Genomic DNA, 20,034 nt, shown 5'->3' on the forward strand with positions numbered 1-20,034 from the left:
TGTGACAGAGCTTTATTTTGGTGGTATTTAATCACCTCTGGGTTTTTTATTTTTTTCTTAAACCAAATACCACTGAAAATTTAAAAAAAAACACGTTTTTTTTTCTTAGTTTTTGTTATAAAATTTTGTAAATAAGTGATTTTTCTGCTTCACTGATGTGCGCTAATGAGGCTGCAGTGATGGGCACTAATAGGCTACACTGATAGGTGGCACTAATGAGGAGGCACTGGTAGGTGGCACTTATGGTCATTGACAGGCATCACTGATGGGCACTGATAGGCAGCACTGATAGGTGGCACTGACTGGCATTGTTAGGCGGCACTGATAGGCAGCACTGACGGGCACTGATAGACGGCACTGATGCACTCTGATAGGCGGCACTGACTGGCACTGATGGGTGATACTGAAAGGCAGCTCAGATGGGCACTGATATGTGGCATTGATGTGCACTGGTAGGCACTGAAATGAGGCATTGATGTGGCACTGATGGGCACTGGCAGGTGGTATGGATGATCACTGACAGCTGGCACTGATGGACACTGACAGGTGGCACTGCTGGGGCTACACAGATCATCAGGGCACACTGATCATCAGTGCCCTGATGATCAGTGTACATGTCCCCTCTGAGGGATGCCGATTACCGGCTCTCCTCTCCTCTCGAGCTGCCAGCGTGACAGCTCGTGAGGAAAGCAATGCCGATAACCGGCATTTCACTATTTACATGCGATCAGCTGTGATTGGACACAGCTGATCACATGACCGAGCCAACAGCTTTGCCTCTTTCCGTTGACACAGCACACCCCTGATTGCCTCTTTCCGTTGACACAGCGCACCCCTGATTGCTGCGCGCTCCCGGAGCCACGCATGCGCGGTTAGAATGGGAGGACGACATATGACATCCTCCCAGAACGAGAGAACTGCCTTGAGCCCGTCATTTACTATATAGCGGGCAGGAGGCTGTTAATGTTGTTCTAAAGGCAGAATGTTTGTTTATTTTTTTTTTTGGTTTTTGTAGCTGTAAACCCATACATATACCCACTGAAGTGACTGGCCTCAGGTGATACACGGAGATGAAACAAATACTCCTACATAAGTTGTACCTGTTTATCTGCCTCTGCCTGTCCCCTACATCCATTCACAGTGCAGAATCTACTCCGCTCTGAAAAGCAGGGAACTGAAGTTACACTCAGTGAGGAGAGCTCTGAGAGCTGATTGGAGGTAAGAGACACCCCCCCCCCCCAATCACAGCTCACAGGGACTGGACTGAGCCTGTCAATCTGCTGGAGATCCCTCCCCTGTCACCATTTTTCTCTTGGTGTAAGGAAAACTTGTCAGAAGTGATTGATGCTGTTAGCAGAGGAACGAGGCAGTAGACGGCAATGATACTTAGTGCTCTTAATTGAGACAAATACAAACTATAGAGAGATATGCTTTGTTCATATTTCATGTTTGAGGTTTACAACTACTTTAATGCATTCTATGCATTAATGTGAAAAATCTTCCTCAAGCACCCCTTATACTTGCCTGAGAGCAGAGGCTCTCTCTGCTCTCCCCCTCCTCATTGGCTCAGAGACAGCAGTGGGAGATGGGCGCTGCTTTCAATCACAACCAGTGAAGAGGGAGGGGGCTGTGCTTGGTATGTTAATCACAGATAAAGCTGGCTCTGGAGTGAGCACGCACGAGTGCCCCCATAGCAAGCGACTTGCTATGGGGGAGGAGAAGAGGAGGATTGGGGCTATTCTGTGTTAAAACCATTGCACAGAGCAGGTAAATATAACATGTTTATTATTTTAAAAAATAATTAAAATCTTTAAAATCACTTTAAACCCTTGTGTAAAGGAGAAGGAAAAATCCCTTCTGACCCCTAAAGCAAGGACCTGGTCTGTGCCTCAAGCCCTTTTCTTAGCAGACTCTTTAATTTTTTACACAGCCAATTTCAGCCTGCAAAAAGAAGTAAGGCTTTCACTAAGAGAATGCTCTGCGCCTTGGGACCATTGCATTGTAATAACGATACTCCCAAAAGAATCCGTGTACTCACACAAGGCTTATTTGTGAACTGCAACTTGTTCATATCGTCTTTAAAAATAAACTATAAATATCCTCAACTCAAGTTTTTTATGGTGAGAGCGGCTCAGTGTTGTTCCATTGTCCTGCATTTTACTTTGTTAGTTTAACTGTAATGAACACAAACATGATATTGACAAAATGTTACATTTGTCCTGTGCTGCACAGTAGACTTACTTTGCACAGTCATCAAACAGGTTAAATTGTTTGGCATTGTGTGTATTCGCTGGTGATGCTGTATTAAAAGCTGCTGGCTACTGTTGCTATTGTGCTCCAACAAATAGGCCATTAGACAGAGCTTGTTTGACTGACAAATAAAGAGACTCTTCTCTGCAATTATCTCAGGTCATCTTACAGTACTGCAGAGCACCTCGAGAGATGACAGAACCCTTCAGTTCAATCCTGGTATTCTTCCTAAATGTTAACTTGAGGGTTTGTTGGAGCTTGCGCCTTGCATTTTACCATAGTGTAGTTTGCCCATGATTGAAAACCTTTTTGTCTCCTTTTATTGTGTGATCAGGGTGGATAAAAATCAATGATTTTTAAAAAAAAAATCAAAAAAATCGGATTTTTTTTATTTAAATCGGATTTTTTTTAATTTAAATCTGATTTTTTTTTAATAAAATGCTTTTTGAAGAAAATATAATGCCATCCAAAGGTTATTCCATCATGAAATAAAGATTAGTTTTTTAATTATGTAGAATAAGGCTGTATATGTTTAATTATTTTGGTAAATAAATTCCATTAATCCATTCACAATGTCATGCTCTTCCAGAGGTTTTTGTAAGATTATTGGGCAGTTTCTCTGCCTACAAGATATTATCACAGATGCTTGGTGTACTTTGCAGTTCTCAAAACTGAATTTGACTCAGCAGAGATCACATGCCTCTTCTTCACAGCAAAAATGTTATAACATGAACAGAGTTAAGAAAAAGACGTTAATCCTAACTTCCACAAACCTATGAATACAGAATCAACCCCTTCAGTGCTAAGTTTCAAGAAGTTCAGTGAATAGAATAGAAACAATATTTTTCTGATTGGTTGGAGTGGAATAGATCTGCCCAAGAAGAAAGTGAAACTAAGTGTGAGGAGGAAGGGGCTGACAGTCTAAGTTTCTTAAAATATATATATTTTGTTTAGCCAAATTAGTTAACAAACATGGATGTTTAAGCAAATAACATATGCTGTAATGTTATTGTTTCAGATGAATAAATCTATTTAAATTGTTATTAAGGTAATGATTATTTTTCTCCTTCCTAAGTACAACAGAAAAATTGTCCAAATATGAATGATTAACCTATTAAACTGGGGATAAAAAAACTAATATGAAAAGTTGTTATTCTAAAAATCTTCATCTACTTGCATATTAAAGTTATACCAGCAAAAATTAGTCTTTATGTAGAAAACTAGGATTTAAATCAAGCCTTACTGACTAGTGATTTAAATTGTGATTTAAATCAGTTTGATTTAAATCAAATCCACCCTGTGTGTGATAGTTGTATATTTTGAAGGGCACTTCAGTAGGATTTAGTTGTAAAAGGTGTATATATTTCTGCATGTGTGGTATCACTGTACTGAGCTCTGTTGAGAATCCCAAGAATTTGACATCTCCCTACATACAGTTAAATGACTCTTGTGTATGGAAACATATAACTTTGTTGTTCAAGCCGTGAACAGACATTAGAATAACTCTATCAATATCTAGTAAGATCTTGGTATGATATTTCCCTATAATAATCTTGTAATGTATGATTGCAATAAAGAATGTATACAGTGCCTTGAAAAAGTATTCATACCCCTTGAAATTTTCCACATTTTGTCATGTTACAACCAAAAACGTAAATGTATTTTATTGGGATTTTATGTGGTAGACCAACGCAAAGTGGCACACAGTTGTAAAGTGGAAGGAAAATGATAAATGATTTGTAATTTTTTTTTGCATTTGTATTCAGCCCCCTTTTACTCTGATACCCCTAACTAAAATCTAGTGGATCCAATTGCCTTCAGAAGACACCTAATTAGTAAATAGAGACCATGTGTGTGTAATTTGATCTCAGTGTGAATACAATTGTTCTGTGAAGTCCTCAGAGGTTTGTTAGAGAATGTTAGTGCACAAACAGCATCATGAAGGAACACACAAGATAGGTAAGGGATAAGGTTGTGGAGACGTTTAGAGCAGGGTTAGGTTCTAAAAAAATATCCCAAGCTTTGAACATCTCACGGAGCACTGTTCAATCCATCTTCCAAAAATGAAAGGAGTATGGCACAACTGCAAACCTACCAAGACATGGCCATTCACCTAAACTGTCAGGCTGGGCAAGGATAGCATTAATCAGAGAAGCAGCCAAGAGGTCCATGGTAACTCTGGAGGAGCTGCAGAGATCCACAGCTCAGGTGGGAGAATCTGTCCACAGGACAACTACAGTTGCAAGAAAAAGTATGTGAACCCCTTGGGATTACGTGGAGTTTTGCATGAATTGGGCATAAAATGTGCTCTGAACGTCATCTAAATCACAACAATAGAAGAACACAGTCTGCTGAACATAATACTACACAAACATTAGATGTTGCCATGGTTTAATTGCACATAACATGTAAACATTCACAGTGCAGGGAGGAAAAAGTATGTGAACCTTTGGACTTAATAACTGATTGACCCTCCTTTTGGCAGCAATAACCTCAACCAAACGTTTCCTGTAGTTGCAGATCAGACCTGCACAATGATCTGGAGTAATTGTGGACCACTCCTCTTCACAAAACTGTTTCAGTGTAGCAATATTCTTGGGATGTCTGGTGTGAATCGCTCTCTTAAGGTCATGCCACATCATTTCAATCGGGTTGAGGTCAGGACTCTGACTGGGCCACTCCAGAAGGCGTATTCTGTGCTGTTGCAGCCATTGTTTTGTTGAATTACTTGTATGCTTTGGGTCATTGTCCTGTTGCATCACCCATCCTCTGCGGAGCTTCAGTTGGCGGACAGATGGTTGTACGTTTTCCTGCAAAATGTCTTGATAAACTCTGGAATTCATTTTCCCATCAATGACAACAATCCGTCCAGGCCCTGAGGCAGCAAAGCAGCCCCAAACCATGATGCTCCCTCCGCCATGTTTTACAGTGGGGATGAGGTTTTGATGTTGGTGTGCTGTGCCTTTTTTTCTCCACACATAGTGTTGTGTGTTCTTCCCAAACAACTCAATCTTGGTTTCATCTGTCCACAGTATATTTTGCCAGTAGTGCTGTGGAACATCCAGGTGCTCTTTTGCAAACTTCAAACGTGCTGCAATATTCTTTTTGGACAGCAATGGCTTCCTCCGTGGTGTCCTCCCATGTACTCCATTCTTGTTTAATGTTTTCCTTATTGTAGATGTGTCAACAAAAATGTTAGCATGTGCCAGAGATTTCTGTAGGTCTTTAGCTGACACTCTGGGATTCTTCTTTACCTCATGCAGCATTCTGCGCTGTGCTCTTGCAGTCATTTTTACAGGACGACCACGCCTAGGGAGAGTAGCAACAGTGCTAAACTTTCTCCATTTGTAGACCGTCTGTCTTACCGTGGACACATGAACATCAAGGCTTTTGGAGATACTTTTGTAACCCTTTCCAGCTTCGTGCAAGTCAACAATTCTTGATCGTAGGTCTTCTTAGAGCTCTTTTCTGCGAGGCATGGTTCACATCAGACAGTGCTTCTTGAAACCAGTAAACCCAAAACAGGTGTGTGTTTTTTAAGGGCAGGACAGCTGTCAGCAACACATCCAATATCACACTGATTGGAGTCAAGGTTGGCTCACTCCTGGCTCCAATTAGCTCTGGGAGAAGTCATTAAGCTAGGGCCTCACATACTTTTTCCTCCCTGCACTGTGAATGTTTACATGTTATGTGCAATTAAACCATGGCAACATCTAATGTTTGTGTAGTATTATGTTCAGCAGACTGTGTTCTTCTATTGTTGTGACTTAGATGACGTTCAGAGCACATTTTATGCCCAATTCATGCAAAACTCCACATAATCTCAAGGGGTTCACATACTTTTTCTTGCAACTGTATTAGTTGTGCACTCCATAAATCTGGCCTTTATGGAAGAGTGGCAAGAAGAAAGCCATTGCTGAAAGCAAGCCATAAGAAGTCCCGCTTGTAGTTTGTAAGAAGCCATGTGGGGGACACGGCAAACATGTGGAAGAAGGTGTTCTGGTCAGATGAGACCAAAATTTAACTTTATGGCCTAAAAGCAAAACTCTCTGGCGGAAAACTAACACTGCACATCACCCTAAATACACCATCCTCACTGTGAAACATAGTGGTGGCAGCATCATGTTGTGGGGATGCTTTTCTTCAGCAGGGACAGGGAAGCTGGCCAGAGTTGGTGGGAAGATGGATGGAGCAAAATACAGGGCACTCTTAGAAGAAAACCTGTTAGAGTCTGCAAAAGACATGAGACTGGGTGGAGATTCACCTTTCAGCAGGACAACGACCCTAAACATACAGCCAGAGCTACAATGGAATGGTTTAGATCGAAACATATTCAGGTGTTAGAACGGCCCAGTCAAACTCCAGGCCTGAATCCAATAGAGAATCTGTGTCAAGACTTGAAAATTACTGTTCACAGACGCTCTCCATCCAATGTGACAGAGCTTGAGCTATTTTGCAAAGAAGAATGGGCAAAAGTTTCACCCTCCTAGATGTGCAAAGCTGGTAGAGACATAAAAAACTTGCAGCTGTAATTGCAGCGAAAGGTGGGTCTACAAAGTACTGACTCAGGGAGGTTGAATACAAATGCACACCGCACTTTTCAGATATTTATTTGTAAAAAATGTTGAAATCCATTTATCATTTTCCTTCCACTTTGCAATTATGTGCCACTTTGTGTTGGTCTATCACATGAAATCCCAATAAAAATACATTTACGTTTTTGGTTGTAACATGACAAAATGTGGAAAATTTCAAGGTGTATGAATACTTTTTCAAGGCACTGTGTGGACCTGGGTTTGTTCTATTTATATGTACAACAGTACCAACATCCCAGTTATAAGCACTACATATGCGTGAAAGATCAAGGAACTGTTAAGATACCAAAGATAAGTCATAAAGTACATACAATGTAATAAAAAATGAATAATTTTTATTTGAACAATCATAGAATTGCACAAATCAAGCCTAACACAAGACTTGCACAAGCACACATCTTAAAAGCTACACCATCATGCTTATGTTCCCCATGTTGCATATCTAGAATTCTAATTGATGAGAACCCCATCTTAGTACATTATATTATAGTAGTACATTGTCTACTGTAGAATTGCAACATTATTAGAAAAAGAGATTACCAATATTTTATTGAACATTTCCAACTTTTTCAGGAGTTAGTGACAAAGGTTCAGATTTTTCGTTTTAAAAATAACAAACGTCATTCGTACCTGCTCTATGCAATGGTTTTGCACAGAGCAGCCCCAGTCCTTCTCTTCTCGAGTCCCCCGACGGTGCTCCTGGCTCCTCCCCCCCTGCTGAGTGCCCCCACTCAGTGCATGCTTACTCCCAAACCGCCTCTGTGTGCCTGTAAGACACACACAGCCCAAATCGCCCCCGCTCCCTCCTCACTGGCTGTGACTGATGGCAGTGGGAGCCATTGGCCTCAGCCAATGATGAGGGAAAGACCCGGGAAAGCCACTATTCCTGTGCACATTGGTGGATTGAGATCAAGGTCGGGCAAGTATAAGGGCTTTAGAACCACTTTTAAAGTGGTAGTGAAGTCTCTTCTGCATTGTAAAATAATGGGACCCCCTGCAGGTTTTAGTTCTAATGTAATAGTATGCTGCTGGGTTTGGAAACTTTGGCTGCTTGAATGGCTGGGTAGCGGTGACACCACTCCTGCTCATGCACATGGGAATCACATTGCTGCGGCATGCAGAGTGGACCATAAATGTGGTCTGAACTGTTCATGTGCGGTTTAGATCGCAGTACCCGCTGACCCACAGGATCTCTCCTGTTACAAAAGTCAATGGATTTTGCATTTTACAAGTTTAATACAACTAAGTATATGATGAAGTCTGTCTGGAGTCCCCCCTGTTGTATTGCCTGTTGATCTGCCACAATTCAGGACCTCTATGATAGCATTTCAAGAAGTATAGAAGAAGTTTAGAAAGAATATGGGGGGCTGCTCCTTAGCAGAGAATATTAATACTTAAAGCAGAACTAATCCCATCTATTTAACTGTTTCCCAAAGCAGTTACATTCAGGGCATGCTGTGATTGAGAACTGTCACAGTTGCTTTTTGTCTCAACCAAACTGTTAAGCCATGCAAAGGCTGATGTCATAACTGATCAAAAGTGCACCACCAAGGCTGTAAAAGAGGGGAAGTTTTACTTCCGTTTTAAATGATAAGTTCACCTTTGGAACTTGCTACATGTTTCACCTGTTTTTAGGGTGAAACGTGTAACATTTTCCAGCATCTGCATCTTCCCCCTCCAATTCCCCCCCTCCCAGTGACAGCAGGCATAGGATCCTCTCCCCGAACCTGCTTCACAATTTCAAAACCGCACGGTCTTGCGGGGCTCCGCCGACACAGCCACGTCATTCACAGTTTCCTGTGACGTAATAGACCAAAAGTGCCATCAGCCATTGTGGCTGACCACTTATACTTCCCAGTGATCTACGAGGGCGCTGGTGAGCGCTCTCATAGTTCATTGATCTTCCTGCTCTCAGGGTCTATACAAGGTATAGACAGACCGCTATCCTGAGAGTCTGCAGGAGTTGTCAGAACTTTAGCTCTGAAACAAAATAATCTCTATCTATTAATTTTTAGAAATCAACCAATAACCTGAGTTCTTTATTTGCGCTAATTTGAAGACGAAATAAAAAACAAGAATGTGCAAAAATATTATATATTAATAATAAAAATCAGTGCAAAATAGTAATTTTAAAAATATAATTGGTGATGTTAAATCAAATTCAAATAGCAGTTCAATTATCTAATAAAAAATAATAGTTACAAATTCAAACGAGCAAATATTATAAAATAGGACCAACTGCCTAAAAAATGCAGCGTATGAAACTCTCAGTAACTCAGCAGAATATGACAAAGCATATGCAAACTGACCGCCATCTGCAACCAGATACTCAAAGCTCACAGTTTTCACTGCGCAGGAACTAATTTAGAATACCATACACAGGACTATCCAATAAGCTTAGAATTTATCTGAGGTCAAAACCCAATTTCCACTAAGTTGTCTATTTTGTTATATAGTATATTACCAACTAAACCATTGACTAGAAGCTGAAATCAACTTTCGGGATATTCCAAAGGGAATACCCCCCCCCCCCCCTAGAATTTTAAATGAAGATAATTTATACTGCAGTTAAAATTATTTCAAATCAACTTCGGTGCTAACCAGAACCGTTGTCAGACTAAACCGTTTAGCTGGAGATGTAAGGCGAGCACAAACTGCCTGCAGAAAAATGAAAGTTGTACATTACCAATATAGATTCTATGGTATCAGTGATGTCAGCTTTAGGTCAGCTCACTTCTGTGTGTGTCCATCTTTTGTCTGTCCCCCAACTTTTGTCACCCAAAAAAACGTAGACATGCAAAGCTTATCTCGCCTAATTATGACGTCATTGAAGGGGTCCATTTTCTTTACAAAATGATTCCAATTACCTAAAGGGGCAATATAGGATTAGGAGTAGTTTTGGATTTTTCCTAAAAACTCTTGTCGCATGTGAAGAGTTGACCTCTAACATTCAGCTTGTTAGAAGGCTATAAACGTAAGAGATCATTGCTCTTTTGACAGAACTGGTTATTTTTAAGTGACACTAATCCCAGTTTATGTAATGTATTACCTAAGTGATTATGAAAAATGTTTTATCTATACATCTTACAGATATTCGCTTAGGTAATTTTGTACTGAGATTTCTTAACCTAAATTCTTCCGTTGCATACAGACGTTGTAATATAATAAACTAAAAAAAACGATTTATAATGTTGATAACATAATATCAAAAAATATACAGTGAGGAACAGAAGTATCTGAACACCCTGCGATTTTGCAAGTTCTCCCACTTAGAAATCATGGAGGGGTCTGAAATTCACATTGTAGGTGCATTCCCACTCTGAGAGACAGAATTTTAAAAAAATTCAGGAAATCATTGTATGATTTTTAAAGAATGTATTTGTCTTGTACTGCTGAACATAAGTATTTGAACACCTATGAAACAGCAAGAATTCTGGCTCTCAAAGACCTGTTACTGTGCCTTTAAAAAGTCCACCTCTACTCCACTCATTAATCTAATCTAACTTAGTAGCACCTGTCTGAGCTCTTTAAAGACACCTGTCCACCCCACAGCCAGTCAGACGCCAACTACTACCATGGGCAAGACCAAAGAGCTGTCAAAAGACACCAGAGACAAAATTGTGGACCTCCACAAGGCTGGAAAGGGCTACGGGGCAATTGCCAAGCAGCTTGGTGAAAATAGATAAACTGTTGGAGCAATTGTTAGAAAATGGAAGAGGCTAAAGACGACTGTCAGTCTCCCTCGGACTGGGGCTCCAAGCAAGATCTCACCTCGTGGGGTATCACTGATAAGAAAGGTGAAGAATCAGCCCAGAACTACAAGGGAGGAGCTGGTCAATGACATGAAGAGAGCGGGGACCACAGTTTCAAAGGTCCCTGTCGGTAGAACACTACGCCATCATGGTTTCAAATCATGCATTGCACGGAAGGTTCCCCTGCTCAAGTCATCACATGTCCAGGCCCATCTGAAGTTTGCCAATGACCATCTGGATGATCCAGAGGAGGCATGGGAGAAAGTCATGTGGTCAGATGAGATCAAAGTAGAACTTTTTGGTCTAAACTTCACTCGTCGTGTTTGGAGGAAAAAGAAGGATGAGTGGCATCCCAAGAACACCATCCCTACTGTGAAGCATGGGGGTGGTAGCATCATGCTTTGGGGGTGCTTTTCTGCGAAGGGGACAGGACGACTGCACTGCATTAAGGAGAGGATGAATGGGGCCATTTATTGTCAGATTTTGAGCAACAACCTCCTTCCCTCAGTCAGAGCATTGAAGATGGGTCGTGGCTGGGTCTTCCAACATGAAAACGACCCAAAGCACACAGCCAGAATAACCAAGGAGTGGCTCCGTAAGAAGCATATCAAGGTTCTGGAGTGGCCTAGCCAGTCTCCAGACCTAAATCCAATAGAACATCTTTGGAGGGAGCTGAAACTCCGTGTTGCTCAGCGACAGCCCCGAAACCTGACAGATCTAGAGGAGATCTGTGTGGAGGAGTGGGCCAAAATCCCTGTTGCAGTGTGTGCAAACCTGGTCAAGAACTACAGGAAACGTTTGACCTCTGTAATTGCAAACAAAGGCTTCTGTACCAAATATTAACATGGATTTTCTCAGGTGTTCAAATACTTATATTCAGCAGTGCAAGACAAATAAATTCTTTAAAAATCATACAATGTGATTTCCTGAATTTTTTTTTTAAATTCTGTCTCTGAGTGGGAATTGCACCTACAATGTGAATTTCAGACCCCTCCATGATTTCTAAGTGGGAGAACTTGCAAAATCGCATAGTGTTCAAATACTTCAGTTCCTCACTGTATACCAATATGTAGCCATAATATATACCAGTATGTATTAATTGCTAAAACCAATTAATATAGATGGTGACAAGACTGAAGAAATGACACTTTGCTACAATATAAAGTAGTGAGTGTACAGATTGTATAACAGTGTAAATTTGCTGTCACCTCAAAATAACTCAACACACAGCCATTAATGTCTAAACTGCTGGCAACAAAAGTGAGTACACCCCTAAGTGAAAATATCCAAATTGAGCCCAAAGTGTCAATATTTTGTGTGGCCACCATTATTTTCTAGCACTGCCTTAATCCTCTTGGGTATGGAGTTCACCAGAGCTTCACAGGTTGCCTCTGGAGTCCTCTTCCACTCCTCCATGACGACAACACAAGCTGGTGGATGTTAGAGACCTTGCGCTCCTCCACCTTCTGTTTGAGGATGCCCCATAGATGCTCAATAGGGTTTAGGTCTGGAGACATGCTTGGCCAGTCCATAACCTTTACCCTCAGCTTCTTTAGTAAGGCAGTGGTCGTCTTGCAGGTGTGTTTGGGGTCGTTATCATGTTGGAATACTGCCCTGCGGCCCAGTCTCCGAAGGGAGGGGATCATGCTCTGCTTCAGTATATCACAGTACATGTTGGCATTCATGGTTCCCTCAATGAACTGTAGCTACCCAGTGGCGGCAGCACTCATGCAGTCCCAGACCATGACACTCCCACCACCATGGTTGACTGTAGGAAAGGCACACTTGTCTTTGTACTCCTCACCTGGTTGCCTCCACACACGCTTGACACCATCTGAACCAAATAAGTTTATCTTGGTCTCATCAGACCACAGGACATGGTTCTGCTTGTCTTCAGCAAACTGTAGGCTTTCATCTTTAGAAGAGGCTTCCTTCTGGGACAACAGCCATGCAGACCAATTTGATGCAGTGTGCGGCGTATGGTCTGCGCACTGACAGGCTGACCCCACTCCTTCAACCTTTGCAGCAATGCTGGCAACACTCATTGGGCACAATTTTGACATTTTCACTTAGGGGTGTACTCACTTTTGTTGCCAGCGGTTTAGACATTAATGGCTGTGTGAGTTATTTTGAGGGGACAGCAAATTTACACTGTTCTACAAGCTGTACACTCACTACTTTACATTGCAGCAAAGTGTAATTTCTCCAGTTTTTCACATGAAAAGATAGAATAAACATTTACAAAAATGTGAGGGGTGTATTCATTCTGGGAAATACTAGATAGATAATAAATAAAAAAACATATACAAGGTACATTTTTAATATGAACTCTTTTCCAGATGTTGATGACAAAAAAAAAAAAAAATCATCGTGAACAGTTTTGTCCATTGTTCCAAGTCCAAGACAAGGCCTTCTCAATTAATCTTGCAAATTGGTACCATGATCAGTCCTTATCTCGTGACTATCTGGTATATTCATACCCCCCAAATTTACAATGTGGGAAAGTATGCTGTAAGAAACTGAGACTGTCTGATGTTAGGGTCTTTGTTCAGAACCATGACTTAAATTCACCTTGGATGCTAATAGAATATAAAGAAGAAAATGGCGTCCAGCATGCCCATATTACATTATGTAGAGATGATAAGTTCAGGCCTTACAGTTTAATTCTGTAAGCACAGAATAGTTCCAACAGAGTCTGATATTGCACCCATTATCATTGGGATATTGCTGATTGTGGGTGCAATACTCTGCAGGCTCCTTAGAAAAAAATAATAAATGCACATGTGTTACTTACAAAATAAAGTGTAATCTTTTTTTTATTTATTTATTTCAAAAGGTGAACTTGGCTTTTAATGCTGCATTCTGGGCTTGCTCCCCCCCTCTCTTAACCACTCTTAAATTAATTGCTGGTATGCAAAAAGAAACTACCTAGATGCCCTCTTTTCCTCCACTAAATTTGCAGTCACATGATGTGCTGGTGCCAAGTCCTCTGTCTACTTCTGTGTACAGAAGGCAGGATCCTTTTTTGGGTATCGGTTATTGACCATATGATATAGACACTTCCTGTTCACTGTCCAGTGATGGGATCCGCTAAGGTTCCAGAATAGGAATTTTAGTGATAATATAAGCAAAAAAGGGGGCACATTACCAGTCCCCCACACCTGGACACATTGGCATTTGTTTTAGCCTTTGTAGGCTTCTCATAACAGTGGCATGAAAAGTAACATTGTCTTTTGCAATAATCAGTTGTCAAGGAAAAACGTCTGGTTGGAGGTTAAGCTCAGTTTCTATGTTTTTCTCACCAGGTAGCAGCATGACAAAGTATTTGGAACGGATTGAAGAAATGAAGAGAAGTAAGTAAAATACCATTATGAAATACTGCTTTATTCGTTAATTTTTTTTACCTTAGACTTGGATTTTGCAAAAGCGTTTGACACAGTTCCCCACACGGCTAATGTGTAAGGTAAAGTCTACGGGCTTGGAAAAATCCGTATGTAAATGCATAGAAAACTGGCTAAAAGATCATATTCAGAGATTAGTGGTTAATGATTCATACTGTGGATGGTCTAGGGTTGTCAGTGGTATACCCCAAGGTTCAGTGTTGAGGCCCTTACTTTTTATATTTATAAACAATATATGGACTGGGATTAAAAATACCATTTCAATCTTTGCAGATGACACCAAGCTGTGCAGTAAAATAACATCCTTACAGGATGTCTCCAATTTACAAGCCGACCTCAATGCACTGTTTAATTGGGCAACTATGTGGCAAATGAGGTTTATGTTGATAAATGTAAGGTTATGCACTTGGGGGCTAAGAATATGCATGCATCATACATACTAGGGGGAGTACAACTGGGGGAATCAATGGTGGAGAAGGATCTGAGAGTTCTGGTAGATCACAAGCTTAATAATGGCATGCAATGCCAAGCTGCGGTTTCTAAAGTGAGCAAAATCCTCTCTTGTATTAAAAGAGGTATAGACTCCAGAGAGAGAGAGATATCATATTACCCCTGTACAAATCATTAGTAACACCTCATATGGAATATGCAGTTCAATTTTGGGCACCAATTCACAAAAAGAATACTTGGGATCTGGAGAAAGTACAGAGAAGGGCAACCAAACTGATAAGAGACATGGAGGAGCTCATCTATGAGGAAAGATTTAGAGGAACTAAATGTATTCTCTCTTGAGAAGAGGAGATTAAGAGGAGATTAAGGGGCGATATGATCAACATGTATAAATACATCAGTGGTTCATATAGTGAACTCGGTGTAGAGTAGGGGCGGACTGACAACTCATGGGGCCCCCAGGCAATATGGGATCATGAGGCCCGTGTCCTTGCCCAAACTCAAAAAAGCCTATGAAAAAGGTACCAGGGGCATCTTATGGGGCCCCCTACTGACCCTGGGCCCTCGGGCAGTGCCTGAGTTTCCAAATGGTCAGTCCGCCCCTGGTGTAGAGGTATTCACCCTGAGGTCATCACAGTGGACAAGGGGCACTCTTAATATCTGGATGAAAAGACATGTAATCTCCAAACATGACAAGATTTCTTCACAGTAAGAGCTGTGAAAATGTGGAATAGACTCCTTTAAGAGTTGGTTCTGGCCAGCTCAGTGGATTGTTTTAAAAAAGGCCTGGATTATTTTTTGGATACACAGAATATAACTGGATACTAACATTTATAGGTAAAGTTGATCCAGGGAATATTCGATTTGCCTCTCGTGGGCTCAGGAAGGAATTTTTTCCTCTGCAGGAGCAAATTGGTTCATGCTTTGCTGGGTTTTTTTTCCTTCCTCTGGATCAACTGTGGGTGTAGGATTATAACTTTTATTTAATTATTTTTATGGTTGAACTGGATGGACTTTTGTTTTTTTTTTCAGCCAGACTAACTATGTACTGTGCCTTCTGCTTTATCATGTTTCATTGAACCTATGAATATTGGTAAATCATAAATCATCAATTCAACAGACATAAGGCCTATTAACAGTAAGGAATTAAAAACCTCAGATTAAAAGCTGCACTGGAAAGTATTCATCATTATAATTATGGAAAAATAAAAGTCTAAATGTTTTAAACATTTTACATTATTAGGCTAGAGGAATTACGTACTTACTTTACCTTTTGCATTGCTTTGAAACAGTAGATTCATATATGAGCACCCTCTCACTCCCTTGCAAATAGACCACTGAGGACTGCAGGAATACTGACATCCCAGGAGTTTAAAGTTTATATTTCTACTTTTGCAGTCAAATTTGTTCTCATTCTCACAGTATACCAAAAAAAATGTTTAAAAATTCAATTTTCTCAGGAGAAGGTCTCATGGCTGACTGCAAGGATTTTGTAATCATTTTAAAGTGAGTCTGTCCTAAGGAAAGGATGTGCTCCCTCTCATTTGGTCAGCCTGCAGAGCTTTGCCAAAGGCAGCACTACAAGTACATGCCAATTGTCCTGTGGCAAACAAGGACAGTAGTGGAGGCTCAACAGAGACAGAATCTCCTGGGTCAGAGCAGGAACGGACTTTGAGTACCATCCCCCTGCACTTTGACCAAAGGGTGGGCCTAAACCACTTTGACGATGCTATGCATGACAACTAACACTGCCAGCAAGTTGTCATTAACATCAGAGGCTACCTTGTCAATATCAATGCATGAGTTGGGTAACTGTGCAAGCAAGGTGGTCTCCTCTCCTTCCTCAGGAGACCCACCGCATTTCTCCCCCACTTCCCTTCTCCCTCTGTCCATCCCTCAGTGGATCTTTACGCAGTACCTTGGTATGTGCAGATGGTGAAACCTGGTTGTCCCCAGATTTGAGCCTAACAAGACCGGCATGGGAATATCTTTAAAGACTTCAGCCTCACTCATCCCATTTTTTACCCTCCTCAATGATGGAAACCCATGCACAAGGTACACGTGGGTTCCCTCGGCTCCACTAAGGGTAAGGATATTTTTTTCCACTAGCTAAGGGCATTTAAGCATGATTTAGACACTGGTCTCTCCGAAGCCATTAACGGTTTGGTTACCCAGGACAACAGGCTGCAGATTGGTATTGTTGCACCTCACTTTTCAAGCATTACAGAAGAAATGGTGCTGGCGAGGTGGCCAGGTGATGTCCGGGTTTTCTGCTGAGGATAATTGGTTCTGAAGTTTCCAGGCTTGCCACAAGTAGAGCTTTTGCTGGAATCAGCTGATGCTGACTTTTTACCAGAAGCTGTGGATGCTTGGCTCAGGGTGTAACAGGGGTTGGCACTGGTGATTTCCCTCTTTTCTAGCCAATAGTAGGAGCCCTACAGTGATCATATACCCAAGTGTTGATGTAGGTATCTGCCAATTCTGCTGCAAATGTGGCAGACATAGGCTTGTGCTGTAACACAAAGTCTCGAACTTCTGCAGGTAAGATGTGTAATAGCTGGTCCTGGATTATCAGGTCTTCCAGTTTTGCTTCTCAGCCCTGGTGTTCGATAACAAGCCCGCTGCATCTGTGGCAAGTGATAGTGATGGCTTGTGTTTTCAAAAAGATAGCAAATGTCATAATCCTTCTGAGTGGTACACAGCCAAAGGTATCCCAGTGCTCAGGGCAACCCAGGGTCTGATCTAGTTGGTGACACTAGAGCCTAGCCATCACCACTCAAGGCCACAAGTTTTGATTCCTTCCAATTATACAATCGATCATTGAAAACAAAAAATGCATCTCCCATATAGCTGTTTTGCTGGACCTGACTTTGCACTTCTGACTTTTCTTACCTAGGCGAGAAGGGCGTAACCTCTCCCTGCCCAAAATCTCCTGGGATACTTACATTATACATCCCAGGAGATTTTGGGGCACTGTCCATGTACACTGCACATGCGCATCTCGTCACCATCAGGGGGTCAGCTGCTAGAACCTGGAAGGGACAGCTGAACCACTGATGACATTAGAAGAGGAGATGGCAGCATGGGTCCCGGCATGCCCAGTTTGAGCAGCAGGTTATACCAGGCAACGCTATATTCACTGGTCATGTATGTTTTTGAGGACAACCTAGCAGGACAGGTAAGAGGGAAAGAAAAAAGAGTAAAGTTCCTCTTTAACATGTTTGCAGGTCTTTTGTGCCAGCAGAGTCTGGTTCAGTGTAGCACAGGTCTGATCTTTTTGTATCAGAGTAATTTGCCCTCAAAATGACTTGCCACCTGTGTAGTTTCAGGGATGAATGGGAGCTCCTGAGCTGTATATGAAGCCATTCTTTTAGAACCATGTGGAAGGCATTTACCCAAATGACATCACCCATCAAAGGGTCTGAGGAAAGGCTTACATGTGTGGAAGTTTTTCATGGTAGTTCAGCATACCCTCCTTCAGAGAGGGCTGGATCTAGCATATCTGATCTTGAGGTGCAATAAAAAAAAAAGTCGGGGCATGATGTCAATAGTGTGACAGAGATGCAGGGAGCCATTATTCCCTGGTAACTCCGCACACTTCTGTACCATGAGTCACAACCCAGAAAAAGCATTTGACAGGTAGCGCAGAGGTGGGGCAGGAGTGAACAGGGAATGATAGTATGTAATAGGCTGTCATTAGATTAGGATTATTAAACAGATCCTCCCCCCCTTATATCAGGTGTCCTTATCAGGGTCCCTTCTCACATCAGGAGCCCTCATCAGTCTCCCCTTACATTTTAGGTTTCTATGCGAGTCCCCTTTACATCAGGTATCCTTATCGGCGTGCCCGTTACATAAAGTGTCCACATCAGAGTGCCCACTACCATCAGAGCCCCTCTTACATCAATAGTCCCCATCAAGTCTCATGGATTAGTGGATGCACTCTCAGATATATGGGAGGGGAGCACAGTCCACCCCAGCATGCCCCTAGATCCGGGCCTGCCTTCAGATAGTTTTTTCCTAACTGTATCAATATTTCTCTGTGACCACATGCTACAATCTAATCAATCATATGTTATGATCCAGCATGACACTGCCTTTCGAACAAGATCACATATAGTATACCTCTTATCAGTGCCTTCCTCAGAGTAATGTGCCTCACTAGCTTCCTGCACCTCTCAATACAGGGGTGCTTGGTATTCATGTGACTGGTATGTTCTTATACATCCAGATATACTGTATTCTTGTTATTAAGGTAATTTTTTCATGTCAGGATTTATGAGTAATGTGTTTTGCAGTGAGAAATAAACAGACATGAATATGGTTGGCTGATAGCTAAAACATTTACAGCATGCCATAAAATGTTTTTCTAATTGAAGGTTGCAATGCTATCAATAGACTGTCGGCTTAGAAGATGTCTGCCTAAGGCCCTCTGTATACTGGGCTGTCTAGGAGCAGTGTGTCCTTTCCAGTGTTTTTTGTGTGCCAGGGAGTGACAGGTGCAGGTAGCCTGTCAAAGTCAGTCGTAGACCTGTGTTCTGGACTTTCGTCTTTGCATGCACAGGTACTCTAACCCTAGGTTCACATCTGTGCGGGTGGTGCTGCTGCGGATCTGCATGAAGATCCGTGCAGCCGCACCACCCGCACAGAGAAATGCGGACCTGCGGGCGGATGCCATTAGTTCTAATGGTACGCTGCCCGCACTGGAAAACACAACCGTACTGGGAACCGAGGTTCCCGTGCGGGCTGCGTTTTCCAAAGAAGTGCAGAGACTTCTTCCCTGCGTGTCACGGGGACGGGAGTCCATTCAAATGAATGGGATCTCGTGCCCGTGCAAAACGCGCTCCGCACCGGGGGTACAATAGAGTACCACTTGGTACAGCGTCCAGCTGCACCTGTAGTGGGGCTGGATGCTGTATCTTTCCCTCTTTGGCACATGAAAATGCACTGCTCCTAAACAGCCCCATGTGCAAAGGACCTAATGGGTTTAAATTAAACAAGCCTGGATCGCGTCAGAGGTGCTGTGAACTAGGTTTTAATGACAGGATTCTAACATGCTCATTGCAAATCTCTGGGTTTGTGTGATTTATCTAAGTACTAATAACAACTGTGAACATTACAGCTAAAAGTATTATTAGTGCTGTTATGATGCCGAATAGACATTCTTTGAAGCTTAATGGAAGGTCTGCGCTGAACAGTTCGAGTATGCACTTTGATTGTGTTCTGATGTGGAGTTGGGGGGGGTCAGAGAGCATATCTTTAAAAAAAATATGTCCCTGGCTGGGACCACAAGCAACAGATTTAAATCTAAATGTCTAGTACACACTTGCAAATTTTAGTGAAGTGAAGGTGTCCAACCTAACTTCCCCCATCAGTTTGGGGTTTTCAGGCCTCATGATTGTCACACATGCCATTGCTGTAAATGGAGAAGGCATAAATTTACATGTCCGCATGTAAAGTTCTCCTGAAGATAATGTGCTGGTCAATAAAAGATTTCCTAGCTTGCAGATCATCTATCAGCATCCTGTTATTTTCTCTCACAATCCATCCAAAAAAATTGTCCATATTTTGTAAGTTTAACTGGAA

The 20,034-nt window shown here is 41.8% G+C and overlaps 1 protein-coding gene across 1 annotated transcript in view; it reads left to right on the forward strand.

Annotated features, from left to right (window-relative positions):
* CEP41 (centrosomal protein 41) overlaps nucleotides 1-20,034 on the forward strand; it is a 61,618-nt gene that overhangs the window by 13,361 nt on the left and 28,223 nt on the right. The window contains exon 3 of the mRNA XM_089676866.1: nucleotides 13,903-13,950. Coding sequence (XP_089532992.1) covers nucleotides 13,903-13,950 — 48 coding nt within the window. The remainder of the gene's footprint in view (nucleotides 1-13,902; nucleotides 13,951-20,034) is intronic.

This window comes from Staurois parvus, unplaced genomic scaffold (genome assembly GCF_062004578.1).
Source record: "Staurois parvus isolate SC_StPar_1 unplaced genomic scaffold, SC_StPar_1.0 ptg000175l, whole genome shotgun sequence".
NCBI classification, from domain to species: domain Eukaryota; kingdom Metazoa; phylum Chordata; class Amphibia; order Anura; family Ranidae; genus Staurois; species Staurois parvus.